General features: G+C 50.2%; 1 protein-coding gene across 1 annotated transcript in view; it reads left to right on the top strand.

Annotated features, from left to right (window-relative positions):
• Positions 1 to 14,975, top strand: part of LOC144672669 (integrin alpha-5-like) — a 142,308-nt gene that overhangs the window by 70,984 nt on the left and 56,349 nt on the right. The window contains 3 exon segments of the mRNA XM_078534551.1: positions 957 to 1,009; positions 2,195 to 2,400; positions 2,900 to 3,094. Of these exon segments, the coding sequence (XP_078390677.1) occupies positions 957 to 1,009; positions 2,195 to 2,400; positions 2,900 to 3,094 (454 nt within the window).

Consider the following 14,975-nt stretch of genomic DNA (forward strand, 5'->3'; position numbering starts at 1 on the left):
CTAGAACACGGGGGCACAGTCTCAGGATAAGGGGACAATCATTTAGGGCTGAGATGAGGAGAAATTTCTTCACTCAAAGGGTTGGGAATGTTTGGAATTCTCTACCCCAGTGGGTTGTGGATGCTCCATCGTTGAATATATTTAAGGCTGGGATAGACAGATTTCTGGTGTCTCAGGGAATTAAGGGATATGGGGAGTGGGCGGGAAAATGGGATTGAAGCCCAAGATCAGCCATGATCGTGTTGAATGATGGAACCACGAGTCACACAGTCGAATCCTGCTCCAATTCCCCGTGTTCTCGTGTATGCTTATAATCTGTATACACGCAGTCCCTTTGTAAAGTAAAACTGAAATGGCGGACGTAGAGGGGAGAATGCAGTGACTGGAAAGGGTCTGTTCAATCATCACTCGTGCACTGATGACTGTCAGGCCTGAGCCACGAGGTTCCTGTTTTGGCCTGTTGATCGACACTGAGTGAGTTGACCTGGGCCCAGGTGACAGTTGTTGGCTTCAGTCTCCCTGGGTTCAGTGGAGGAGGGGTGGTGGGGGGGGGGGAAATCAGCCAGTGGCCCCTGCCCCCGATTGCTGTCGCCGTGGCCCACCGGAGGACAGAATCTGGCTGGGCTGTGCCGCTCCCTGCAGTCGAGCAGCCGGCCGACGGGCGATATGCGAGCGATGCTCGGGCAGCCAATACAGGTGTCACTCGTCCCGGAAGGGAGCTGGGCTCCCTCTGGAAGAGAGGGGAGGAGGGAATTGGCGCTCGAAACCCTGCGGAGCAGGGGGCTTGGCGGGTGAAGGGTTTGTGCCTCACCGGATTGGGTAACTTGGCCAGGAGCTCGTGGGTCAACCTCTCCGTGCGAACTGGCAGGAAAGACAATGACCGCTCGAGCAGCAGCCAAAAAGCACACGTTGCAATTCAACGAGGCACTAAAAGCTCCTGTCTTGATTTGTTCCAGATGGCGTCGTACTTTGGCTATGCCGTGGCTGTGACTGACATCAACAATGATGGGTGAGTGGAGCCAGCGGGGGCAGCTCCCTGACACTGCTTCGAGAGAGTTAACTCCTCCGGCCAGCATTTCGTAGGAAGTGATTGTTAAAATATCTGCCAAATGTGATTTCCGCTTTTTAATCAGTTGTGCATGTGTTGTCACGTTCAGCAGAGCCTTTCAGGGAGAGAGTGGGTGGAGAGATCCTCGGAACCAGGCTTACAGCACTTTCCAATTAAGCTGAGCTCCCCGTGTGTCGGTGTCGTGTTTCAGGGCCAGCATGTGGCTCCTGATTTACAGTCACCCAGAAGGCTCCTTCCCTCCCCTCCCTCCAGTTTAAACACGGCCCAGGTAGCGTGTTAAAACAAGAGCCTTGGACCCAGTCCCTCGCTTTGTGGAGCATTGAACCCCCAAGCACAGTGGCGTCTGCACAAAAGCGAGGTCACCGTGTCTGACGTGGAGGTGAAACAGCGCTGCAGTCGGGATCTTGCTTTGCAAGCGGCTTAGTGCTTCCGGGCCCAGTTTTTGCCTGGCGACTCGCAGCCTGCGGCTCCCTGATAAATCAGAGCGTTGGAGGTTAAAGTCAATCGGTTGGCGATTTCCGGTCTTGGTGGCGACTTTGTGGGCAGGGCTGAGTACAAGGAGGGCAAAGTGTTTGCCTCCTGGGAGGCAAACAAGACAGGAGGTGGCAGAGGCCTGCGCCAGGCCCGACGGCCTAGAGAGCCGTGAGGGTTGAACCTGGGGCCAGGCGTTGAGGCTAACCCCCTTCCCTCGAGGGTGGAGGGCTGGCCAGACTGTGACCAAGATCTCCGCGGAGGAGGGGAGGCCACCGAGATGTGTTTAACTTCGAAAACCCTGCCTCAAATGGTTGACCTCCCATGTTGAAAATGGACTTGACACCGGGAGTTTAGACTTTGGCCTTTGGTGGGGTTTAGGCTGTCAGATGGGGTGTTGTCCCCTTTCTGGTTGTGAGAACAGCCCTCCCACCCACCAAGCCCCACAGCGATGAAGATCAGATGGTCAGTGCCGGCCTGAGGGGGGGCCACAGCACAATTTGATAAGCTCCCTCAGAGAGACAGTACACGGGGTCGGGGGGGGGAATGCTCAGTTGTCACTCTGGCGCTGTAGGGAGCTTGCCAGGGCTTTACCCTGCATCTAACCACTGCTCGATTGTCTGGCGGGAACTAACTTCAGTGCTGGTTTCGCAGGCTGGACGATGTTTTGGTCAGCGCCCCGATGTTCATGGAGCGAGAATCCGGGGGCAGGCTGCAGGAGGTTGGACGGGTCTACGTTTATTTACAGACCGGGCACTTGGAGTTCAACGTCAGTCAGAACCTGACTGGTACAGATGCCTACGGTCGATATGGGACATCGGTTGCAGTGCTCGGGGACCTGGATCAAGACGGATTCAACGGTACGTAGAGTGTGATGTGCAGTACGGCCAGAGCACAGCAGGACAGAGTTGCTCTTGGATTCTTAGCCCCAATTCACTCGCCTCCCAAGAGGCTAATTTGACTGGTACAAAGGGTCATCTCTTCGCTCTAGGCCCTCGTGAGAAAGGTCTCCGAATTGCAGCATTGTTAGATTTATTAACTTGGATTTAGTTCTTGTTGTGAGAGTTACTGAAAACGCTGGTTAAGTCAGTGAAATCTGCTCTCGAGATCCCTCTTGAGGCCCGAAGGAAGAGCAAGTTTGTGACACTTGACGACGACCATTGAGCTGCTACAATTGGTTCGGAGGCTGGCATCTGTGAAGGGCATGGGTATCACTGGAGGGCAGTGGCTTTGTAAAGTTGGGTCTAACCGCGTGTGAGGGTCTGAGGGTGAGTGAGCGAGGCAGGTTGGGGCATTGCATTGTGCACAAGCTGGTGAGCGTTGCATTGGGCTGACACTCTTTTTTGTTTCTGCCCACAGATGTGGCAGTCGGAGCCCCTTACGCTGGCGACAAACACCAGGGCCTGGTCTACATCTACAACGGGCACCCCGATGGCCTCAACAGCACCCCTTCCCAAATCCTGACCGGCATGTGGGCAACCACCAACAGTGTGCCAGCTAGCTTCGGCTTCGCAGTCCGGGGAGCCATGGACCTCGATATGAATGGGTACCCAGGTAATATGCATGCCCGAGGTGGCGGGGGTGCGGAGCAGGCAGGGAGGCGGGCATCACGGAGTTCTACCACAGTTGAAATGAGTGTGTGAGATTGAGAAGAGTTTGAAGTTCCCTCAGTAGTACCAGTGTCCCTCCAGCCAGTACACTGCGGCCTGGAGAAGATACAATTTGATCGCACGAGATATCGCCAGATTTCTCCGTGTGTTTTTAGGTACGATACTATTCAGCGGGTACCCAGTCAAAATTTTTCTTTTAATATTTGTTCAGGGGATGGGGCCATCACTGGCTGGGCCAGCATTTATTGCCCATCCCTAATTGCTAATTCAGAGGGCATTTAAGAGTCAACCACATTGCTGTGAGTCTGGAGTCACACGTAGGCCAGACCAGGTAGGGACGGCGATTAGTGACCCAGATAGGTTTTTACGACAGTCCCGATTTTGATTGAATTCAAATTCCACCATCTGACTTAATTATTCAAAAAGCAAGCGAGGTTTATTCCATCGAGTCAGCTACAGAGAAGCTTTTCTCTGGAGCAGGAATTTCGGACAGGGAGACACAATCTTGAAATTTGAGCGGGATGTTCAAACGTGAAGTCAGGAAGCCTTGTTCACGCACAGGAAATCTGGAACTCCTTCCAAACAACTGCGGCCTGCTGAAGGACAATCGCCGGTTCCTGAGACTGTGATGGATGGTGTTTTGGAGGATGAGGGTTGCAAAGGCAGGAAAGTGGAGTTCAGATCCAGTTCGGTCATAATCGAATTGCCGACCAGGCTTGAGAAGCTGAACAGCCTCCTCCTGTTCCTAAGAGTTACATAAGCGACAAATGAAGGGGAGGAGTTTGCTACAATGTCTGCAGCTCTGGACAGTTTTCTGGAGAAGTACATTTTTAGTCCAAGGTTAGAGATGATGTCCAATGTAGTTCTGGAAAATGGGTGCGATCAGAACAGAATTCCATTAAGTCTACAGCATAGAAACAGGCTATTCAGCCCAACTGGTGCATGTCAGCATTTGTGCACCACAATACCTACCCCACTTCATCTCGCCCATATCAACAGAATCTCCTGACCCCCCTCTCCCTCGTGCACTTACCTTGCCTCCCCTCAAACACATCTACTCACTCTCGTGGTAGTGCCTTCCACATTCTCACCACTCCCCGGGGTAAAGAGGTTTCTCCTGACTTCCCGGTCGAATTTATCAGCGACTATCTTGTATTTATAGAATCATGGAATGGTTACAGCACGGAAGAGGGCCATTCGGCCCATCGAGCCCCTGTCGGCTCTCTGAAAGAGCAACTCGCCTAATCCCACTCCCCTGCCCTTTCCCCAGAGCCTTGTGACCTTTCTCCTTGCAGATGGTCATCCAGTGTTCTTCTGAAAGCCTTGTTTGGATCTGTCTCCCAGATCCCAATCACTTGCTGTGGAAGAATAGTTTTCCTCACGTCTCAAGTGGCCTGGAGTTTTGATCTCTCCCACAAGTGGAAACATCATCTTTACATCTACCCAATAAATCCCTCCGTAACCTTAAAGACCTCAATCAGGCCACTCCTCAGTCTTCTCCTTTCTAGAGAAAAGAGGCCTGGCCTGTTCAATCCTTCCTGATAGGTATATCCTCTCAGTTCTGGTACCATCCTTCGAGATCTATTTGCCCTTCTTCCAGGTCTCTATATCCTTTGTATAATATAGAGACCAGAACTATGCCCAGTGTTCCAAGTTTAACATAACTCCTCTGCTTTTCAATTCTATCCCTTGAGAAATGAACCTTTCCATTAAGGCCTTATTAACCTGCTTTGCCGTATTTAAAGATTAATTTATTTGTACCTTTGCTCCTCTATCCTGTTTAGAATATGTTCCAAGGAGTATCTAGTCTCCTCATCCCACCAAAATGTACCACTTCCCACTTACCCATATTGAAACTCATTGACCAATTAGACCTCCATCCTGTTGACATGAATGTTTATTCATCTCCCCTGGTATTAGCTATACCTCCGAACCTCACCCACAAAGTTCAAAATTGTTCTGATTCCCCAGTCCAAATTGTCTATGTGTAAGATGAGTGATGATTGTTCCCGGCACTCAAAACCCTTGTGGAACACCTTCACACTTCTTGGCAGTCTGAGTTAATACCTTTAACCAGCCCTCACACTCTGTTTTGTAGCCAGTTTTCCTATACATTCTGCTACCTGTCCTGACTCCACATGCCCTGGTCTCAGTCATGAGTCTACAAAAATCCAAATATATTTACTACGTTGCCCTTGTCTACTCTTGCTGACACATATTACAAGAATTTGATAATTCCATAAAGTTGGCCAAACGTGACCTTCCATTTTGGAACCCAAGCTGACTGCTCTTTATTGTATTTTCAGTTCTGCAATGTTTTTCTATTACCTCCCTTTGATTAAGGTTCCATTACCTTTCCTGCCACTGATGTCGTTACTTGGGCTATAACTCCCTGAGCTTGATTTATCTCCCCTTTTTTTATATCGGGATCACATTAGCTGTCCACAAGACTTCTGGCACTGTTCATATGATCATAAGTAATAGGAGCATGAGTAGGCCATTCGGCCCCTCAAACCTGTTCCATCATTCAACAAGATCATGGCCGATCTGATTGTGGCCTCAACTCCATATTCCTGTCTGCCCCCCACCGTAACCCTTGACTCCCTTGTAGATCAAAAACCTGTCTCACTCAGCCTTGAATATGATCAATGACCCAGCCTCCACCACTCTCTGGGGAGGGGAATTCCACAGACTAACAACCCTCTGAGAGAAGAAATTCCTCTCTCAATGGGAGATCCCTTATTTTTAAACTGTTTCTCCCCCCCGCCACATCCTGGCCTAGTTCTAGTCTCTCCCACAAGGGGAAACATCCTCTCAGCATCCACCCTGTCAAGTCCCCTCAGGATCTTATGTTTCAATAAGATCACCTCTCATTCTTCTGAACTCCTGGATACAGGTCCAACCTGTCCAAACAACCTTCTCTGAACTGCTTCCAATACAAGTCTATCCTGCCTTAAGGAGGCCAAAACTGTACACACTAATCTATTTAAGGTCTCGCCAATGCCCTATTCCATTTTCTATATTTTTTGCATACATATAGCAATTCCAATTCCTCCAATTAAATATTGGACAGACTGAAGCCGTTGTTTTCAATTCCTGCTCCAAACTCTGTTCCCTAGCTACTGACTCCATCCCTCTCCCTGACAACAGTCCGGGACTAAGCCAGCCTGTTCCCAACCTTGATGTCGCATTTAATCCCAAGGTGAGCTTCTAGCCACATGTTCTGGCCGTCACTAAGATGGCCTATTTCCACCTCCATAATATCATCTGACTTCACCCCTGTCTCAGCTCATCTGCTGCTGGAACCCTCATCCATGTCTTTGTTACCTCCAGACTCTACTATTCCAACCCAATCCTGGCTGCTCTCCCACATTCTACCCTCTGTAGACTGGAGATCATCCAAACCTCTGCTGCCCGTGTCCTAACTCACACCAAGTCCCGTCCCCCTATCACCCCTGTGCTCACTGACCTACATTGGCTCCCGGTCAAGCAACATCTTGATTTTAAAATTCTCATCCTTGTTTCCAAATCCCTCCATGACCTCACCCCTCCCTATCTCTGTAATCTCCTCCAGCCCCACAACCCTCTGAGATCTCTGCACTCCTCTAATTCTGGTCTCGTGTGCATTCCTGATTCTAATCGCTCCACCATTGGCGGCCGTGCCTTCAGCTGCCTGGGCCCCAAGCTCTGGAACTCCCTCCCTACCCTTCTCCGCCTCTCTACCTCGCTTTCCTCCTTTAAGACACTCCTTAAAACCAACCTTTGTAACCAAGCTTTTAGTCACCTGACCTAATATCTCCTTATGTGGCTCGGGGTCATGTTTTGTTTTATAATCGCTCCTGGAAAGCACCTTAGGGTGTTTTATGATGTTAATGATGCTATATAAAGATACGTTGTTGTATATGTAATGATGCATCTGCTATCTTTTCTCTAGTTTAAATATGAGCAAATGCAATGCACCTGGAGTAGGAGTTTTCTCCTCACTCAGCTTTATTAGCTTATCAATTATATCCCCTCTTTCTATCTGAAATGTCTTTATATCCTTTCTTGATCCCTTCTTCCAATGTAGTGTCCATGTTGTTAATCTCCTTAATGCCAGGGCAAAGTATTTGATATTTCTTCCATTTTGCGTTGTTTCTTGTGCAGTCAATGCGTGTATTCCTGACTGGCCCTAACTCGATGCTGATTTTTCATTCTTTATTTGTGCCTGTAGAATACTCTCCTGTTCGTTGATGATATAATTTAGTTAGGAAGTAGTTCGCGTTGATTGATGTTCTGTTCCGGCTCTGTACTGAGTCACCCAGGCTCTGCTGGGGAAGGAGTCAAGGGGCTACGATTGGTCTTGAGGTGTTTCGGGGTTTATGGAGGGAAGCGAATATTCTGATGTTGCTGCTCCAAATCGGGATCCAGAGGCTGTTGTGGAGAGTGTGAGAGGGAGGGAGAGTGGAGGCAATTGGAGAGCATGGATGGCTGAGGGGGCAGCCACCCATGGTGGGGATGAAGGGTTGGCGAGGGGGCACGTGATGAGGCAGAAACCGTTTGAAAGAGTTAAAGTGTAGAGCGTGGGAAGTGAACCACAACAACAGTGGAATAGTGGAGTTGGATGAAGGTTACAGTGTCAGACAAGCTGAGTCAGAGGCTGCACAATTGCTGACATGTCCCGGCACCTCCCCAGACATATTGAAAGGCACAAGGCAGTGCAAACCAGACTGGGACTCTTACAGAATAGGACAAGTTGGCACTTGCTCTGCTGAAAATGCTCGTGACGATGGCAGGTTGGGTTCATTAACGCCGAGTGTCCATGCCGGAAAGATTTGCATTTTATACTGCAGTTCAGGGACTGCAGACTAAACAGAAAGCCTTAGCTCGGAAGCGTCATGGGAAATAAAGTAAATACAACCTGCCTCAGCCATTTCAAACTTTGAATTCAGTTCAAATAAAAGCTAGAAGAGTAAATGGAATAAAATTCAGGTCCCAATTAAAATGTCTGTGAAGCTGTTAGATTGTCATAGTAGCCTTTCACACTCTGGGTGTTACAGTGGGTTATCACACTGTCCTTTCACACTCTGGGTGTTACAGTGGGTTATCACACTGTCCTTTCACACTCTGGGTGTTACAGTGGGTTATCACACTGTCCTTTCACACTCTGGGTGTTACAGTGGGTTATCACACTGTCCTTTCACACTCTGGGTGTTACAGTGGGTTATCACACTGTCCTTTCACACTCTGGGTGTTACAGTGGGTTATCACACTGTCCTTTCACACTCTGGGTGTTACAGTGGGTTATCACACTGTCCTTTCACACTCTGGGTGTTACAGTGGGTTATCACACTGTCCTTTCACACTGTGGGTGGTACAGTGGGTTATCACACTGTCCTTTCACACTCTGGGACTGGGTGGTACAGTGGGTTATCACACTGTCCTTTCACACTCTGGAACTGGGTACAGTGTGTTATCACACTGTCCTTTCACACTCTGGGACTGGGTGGTACAGTGGGTTATCACACTGTCCTTTCACACTCTGGGTTTGGATGGTACAGTGGGTTATCACACTGTCCTTTCACACTCTGGGACTGGGTGGTACAGTGGGTTATCACACTGTCCTTTCACACTCTGGGACTGGGTGGTACAGTGTGTTATCACACTGTCCTTTCACACTCTGGGACTGGGTGGTACAGTGGGTTATCACACTGTCCTTTCACACTCTGGGACTGGGTGGTACAGTGGGTTATCACACTGTCCTTTCACACTCTGGGACTGGGTGGTACAGTGGGTTATCACACTGTCCTTTCACACTCTGGGACTGGGTGGTACAGTGGGTTATCACTCTGTCCGTCACTCTCTGGGACTGGGTGGTGCAGTAGGTTATCACACTGTCCTTTCACACTCTGGGACTGGGTGGTACAGTGGGTTATCACACTGTCCTTTCACACTCTGGGACTGGGTGGTACAGTGGGTTATCACACTGTCCTTTCACACTCTGGGACTGGGTGGTACAGTGGGTTATCATACTGTCGTTTCACACTCTGGGACTGGGTGGTACAGTGGGTTATCACACTGTCCTTTCACACTCTGGGACTGGGTGGTACAGTGGGTTATCACACTGTCCTTTCACACTCTGGGACTGGGTGGTACAGTGGGTTATCACACTGTCCTTTCACACTCTGGGACTGGGTGGTACAGTGGGTTATCACACTGTCCTTTCACACTCTGGGTTTGGATGGTACAGTGGGTTATCACACTGTCCTTTCACACTCTGGGACTGGGTGGTACAGTGGGTTATCACACTGTCCTTTCACACTCTGGGACTGGGTGGTACAGTGTGTTATCACACTGTCCTTTCACACTCTGGGACTGGGTGGTACAGTGGGTTATCACACTGTCCTTTCACACTCTGGGACTGGGTGGTACAGTGGGTTATCACACTGTCCTTTCACACTCTGGAACTGGGTGGTACAGTGGGTTATCATACTGTCGTTTCACACTCTGGGACTGGGTGGTACAGTGGGTTATCACACTGTCCTTTCACACTCTGGGACTGGGTGGTACAGTGGGTTATCACACTGTCCTTTCACACTCTGGGACTGGGTGGTACAGTGGGTTATCACACTGTCCTTTCACACTCTGGGACTGGGTGGTACAGTGGGTTATCACACTGTCCGTCACTCTCTGGGACTGGGTGGTACAGTGGGTTATCATACTGTCGTTTCACACTCTGGGACTGGGTGGTACAGTGGGTTATCACACTGTCCTTTCACACTCTGGGACTGGGTGGTACAGTGGGTTATCACACTGTCCTTTCACACTCTGGGACTGGGTGGTACAGTGGGTTATCACACTGTCCTTTCACACTCTGGGACTGGGTGGTACAGTGGGTTATCACACTGTCCGTCACTCTCTGGGACTGGGTGGTACAGTGGGTTATCACACTGTCCTTTCACACTCTGGGACTGGGTGGTACAGTGGGTTATCACTCTGTCCGTCACTCTCTGGGACTGGGTGGTACAGTGGGTTATCACACTGTCCTTTCACACTCTGGGACTGGGTGGTACAGTGGGTTATCACACTGTCCTTTCACACTCTGGGACTGGATGGTACAGTGGGTTATCACACTGTCCTTTCACACTCTGGGACTGGGTGGTACAGTGGGTTATCATACTGTTGTTTCACACTCTGGGTGTTACAGTGGGTTATCACACTGTCCTTTCACACTCTGGGTGTTACAGTGGGTTATCACACTGTCCTTTCACACTCTGGGTGTTACAGTGGGTTATCACACTGTCCTTTCACACTCTGGGTGTTACAGTGGGTTATCACACTGTCCTTTCACACTCTGGGTGTTACAGTGGGTTATCACACTGTCCTTTCACACTCTGGGTGTTACAGTGGGTTATCACACTGTCCTTTCACACTCTGGGTGTTACAGTGGGTTATCACACTGTCCTTTCACACTCTGGGTGTTACAGTGGGTTATCACACTGTCCTTTCACACTGTGGGTGGTACAGTGGGTTATCACACTGTCCTTTCACACTCTGGGACTGGGTGGTACAGTGGGTTATCACACTGTCCTTTCACACTCTGGAACTGGGTACAGTGTGTTATCACACTGTCCTTTCACACTCTGGGACTGGGTGGTACAGTGGGTTATCACACTGTCCTTTCACACTCTGGGTTTGGATGGTGCAGTGGGTTATCACACTGTCCTTTCACACTCTGGGACTGGGTGGTACAGTGGGCTATCACACTGTCCTTTCACACTGTGGGACTGGGTACAGTGTGTTATCACACTGTCCTTTCACACTCTGGGACTGGGTGGTACAGTGGGTTATCACACTGTCCTTTCACACTCTGGGACTGGGTGGTACAGTGGGTTATCACACTGTCCTTTCACACTCTGGGACTGGGTGGTACAGTGGGTTATCACACTGTCCTTTCACACTCTGGGACTGGGTGGTACAGTGGGTTATCACTCTGTCCGTCACTCTCTGGGACTGGGTGGTGCAGTAGGTTATCACACTGTCCTTTCACACTCTGGGACTGGGTGGTACAGTGGGCTATCACACTGTCCTTTCACACTCTGGGACTGGGTACAGTGTGTTATCACACTGTCCTTTCACACTCTGGGACTGGGTGGTACAGTGGGTTATCACACTGTCCTTTCACACTCTGGGACTGGGTGGTACAGTGGGTTATCACACTGTCCTTTCACACTCTGGGACTGGGTGGTACAGTGGGTTATCACACTGTCCTTTCACACTCTGGGACTGGGTGGTACAGTGGGTTATCATACTGTCGTTTCACACTCTGGGACTGGGTGGTACAGTGGGTTATCACACTGTCCTTTCACACTCTGGGACTGGGTGGTACAGTGGGTTATCACACTGTCCTTTCACACTCTGGGACTGGGTGGTACAGTGGGTTATCACACTGTCCTTTCACACTCTGGGACTGGGTGGTACAGTGGGTTATCACACTGTCCTTTCACACTCTGGGTTTGGATGGTACAGTGGGTTATCACACTGTCCTTTCACACTCTGGGACTGGGTGGTACAGTGGGTTATCACACTGTCCTTTCACACTCTGGGACTGGGTGGTACAGTGTGTTATCACACTGTCCTTTCACACTCTGGGACTGGGTGGTACAGTGGGTTATCACACTGTCCTTTCACACTCTGGGACTGGGTGGTACAGTGGGTTATCACACTGTCCTTTCACACTCTGGAACTGGGTGGTACAGTGGGTTATCATACTGTCGTTTCACACTCTGGGACTGGGTGGTACAGTGGGTTATCACACTGTCCTTTCACACTCTGGGACTGGGTGGTACAGTGGGTTATCACACTGTCCTTTCACACTCTGGGACTGGGTGGTACAGTGGGTTATCACACTGTCCTTTCACACTCTGGGACTGGGTGGTACAGTGGGTTATCACACTGTCCGTCACTCTCTGGGACTGGGTGGTACAGTGGGTTATCATACTGTCGTTTCACACTCTGGGACTGGGTGGTACAGTGGGTTATCACACTGTCCTTTCACACTCTGGGACTGGGTGGTACAGTGGGTTATCACACTGTCCTTTCACACTCTGGGACTGGGTGGTACAGTGGGTTATCACACTGTCCTTTCACACTCTGGGACTGGGTGGTACAGTGGGTTATCACACTGTCCGTCACTCTCTGGGACTGGGTGGTACAGTGGGTTATCACACTGTCCTTTCACACTCTGGGACTGGGTGGTACAGTGGGTTATCACTCTGTCCGTCACTCTCTGGGACTGGGTGGTACAGTGGGTTATCACACTGTCCTTTCACACTCTGGGACTGGGTGGTACAGTGGGTTATCACACTGTCCTTTCACACTCTGGGACTGGATGGTACAGTGGGTTATCACACTGTCCTTTCACACTCTGGGACTGGGTGGTACAGTGGGTTATCATACTGTTGTTTCACACTCTGGGTGTTACAGTGGGTTATCACACTGTCCTTTCACACTCTGGGTGTTACAGTGGGTTATCACACTGTCCTTTCACACTCTGGGTGTTACAGTGGGTTATCACACTGTCCTTTCACACTCTGGGTGTTACAGTGGGTTATCACACTGTCCTTTCACACTCTGGGTGTTACAGTGGGTTATCACACTGTCCTTTCACACTCTGGGTGTTACAGTGGGTTATCACACTGTCCTTTCACACTCTGGGTGTTACAGTGGGTTATCACACTGTCCTTTCACACTCTGGGTGTTACAGTGGGTTATCACACTGTCCTTTCACACTGTGGGTGGTACAGTGGGTTATCACACTGTCCTTTCACACTCTGGGACTGGGTGGTACAGTGGGTTATCACACTGTCCTTTCACACTCTGGAACTGGGTACAGTGTGTTATCACACTGTCCTTTCACACTCTGGGACTGGGTGGTACAGTGGGTTATCACACTGTCCTTTCACACTCTGGGTTTGGATGGTGCAGTGGGTTATCACACTGTCCTTTCACACTCTGGGACTGGGTGGTACAGTGGGCTATCACACTGTCCTTTCACACTGTGGGACTGGGTACAGTGTGTTATCACACTGTCCTTTCACACTCTGGGACTGGGTGGTACAGTGGGTTATCACACTGTCCTTTCACACTCTGGGACTGGGTGGTACAGTGGGTTATCACACTGTCCTTTCACACTCTGGGACTGGGTGGTACAGTGGGTTATCACACTGTCCTTTCACACTCTGGGACTGGGTGGTACAGTGGGTTATCACTCTGTCCGTCACTCTCTGGGACTGGGTGGTGCAGTAGGTTATCACACTGTCCTTTCACACTCTGGGACTGGGTGGTACAGTGGGCTATCACACTGTCCTTTCACACTCTGGGACTGGGTACAGTGTGTTATCACACTGTCCTTTCACACTCTGGGACTGGGTGGTACAGTGGGTTATCACACTGTCCTTTCACACTCTGGGACTGGGTGGTACAGTGGGTTATCACACTGTCCTTTCACACTCTGGGACTGGGTGGTACAGTGGGTTATCACACTGTCCTTTCACACTCTGGGACTGGGTGGTACAGTGGGTTATCACTCTGCCCGTCACTCTCTGGGACTGGGTGGTGCAGTAGGTTATCACACTGTCCTTTCACACTCTGGGACTGGGTGGTACAGTGGGTTGTCACACTGTCCTTTCACACTCTGGGACTGGGTGGTACAGTGGGTTATCACACTGTCCTTTCACACTCTGGGACTGGGTGGTACAGTGGGTTATCATACTGTCGTTTCACACTCTGGGACTGGGTGGTACAGTGGGTTATCACACTGTCCTTTCACATTCTGGGACTGGGTGGTACAGTGGGTTATCACACTGTCCTTTCACACTCTGGGACTGGGTGGTACAGTGGGTTATCACACTGTCCTTTCACACTCTGGGACTGGGTGGTACAGTGGGTTATCACACTGTCCTTTCACACTCTGGGTTTGGATGGTACAGTGGGTTATCACACTGTCCTTTCACACTCTGGGACTGGGTGGTACAGTGGGTTATCACACTGTCCTTTCACACTCTGGGACTGGGTACAGTGTGTTATCACACTGTCCTTTCACACTCTGGGACTGGGTGGTACAGTGGGTTATCACACTGTCCTTTCACACTCTGGGACTGGGTGGTACAGTGGGTTATCACACTGTCCTTTCACACTCTGGGACTGGGTGGTACAGTGGGTTATCATACTGTCGTTTCACACTCTGGGACTGGGTGGTACAGTGGGTTATCACACTGTCCTTTCACACTCTGGGACTGGGTGGTACAGTGGGTTATCACACTGTCCTTTCACACTCTGGGACTGGGTGGTACAGTGGGTTATCACACTGTCCTTTCACACTCTGGGACTGGGTGGTACAGTGGGTTATCACACTGTCCGTCACTCTCTGGGACTGGGTGGTACAGTGGGTTATCATACTGTCGTTTCACACTCTGGGACTGGGTGGTACAGTGGGTTATCACACTGTCCTTTCACACTCTGGGACTGGGTGGTACAGTGTGTTATCACACTGTCCTTTCACACTCTGGGACTGGGTGGTACAGTGGGTTATCACACTGTCCTTTCACACTCTGGGACTGGGTGGTACAGTGGGTTATCACACTGTCCGTCACTCTCTGGGACTGGGTGGTACAGTGGGTTATCACACTGTCCTTTCACACTCTGGGACTGGGTGGTACAGTGGGTTATCACTCTGTCCGTCACTCTCTGGGACTGGGTGGTACAGTGGGTTATCACACTGTCCTTTCACACTCTGGGACTGGGTGGTACAGTGGGTTATCACACTGTCCTTTCACACTCTGGGA

Source organism: Cetorhinus maximus, chromosome X (assembly GCF_964194155.1).
Source record: "Cetorhinus maximus chromosome X, sCetMax3.hap1.1, whole genome shotgun sequence".
Lineage (NCBI taxonomy): Eukaryota > Metazoa > Chordata > Chondrichthyes > Lamniformes > Cetorhinidae > Cetorhinus > Cetorhinus maximus.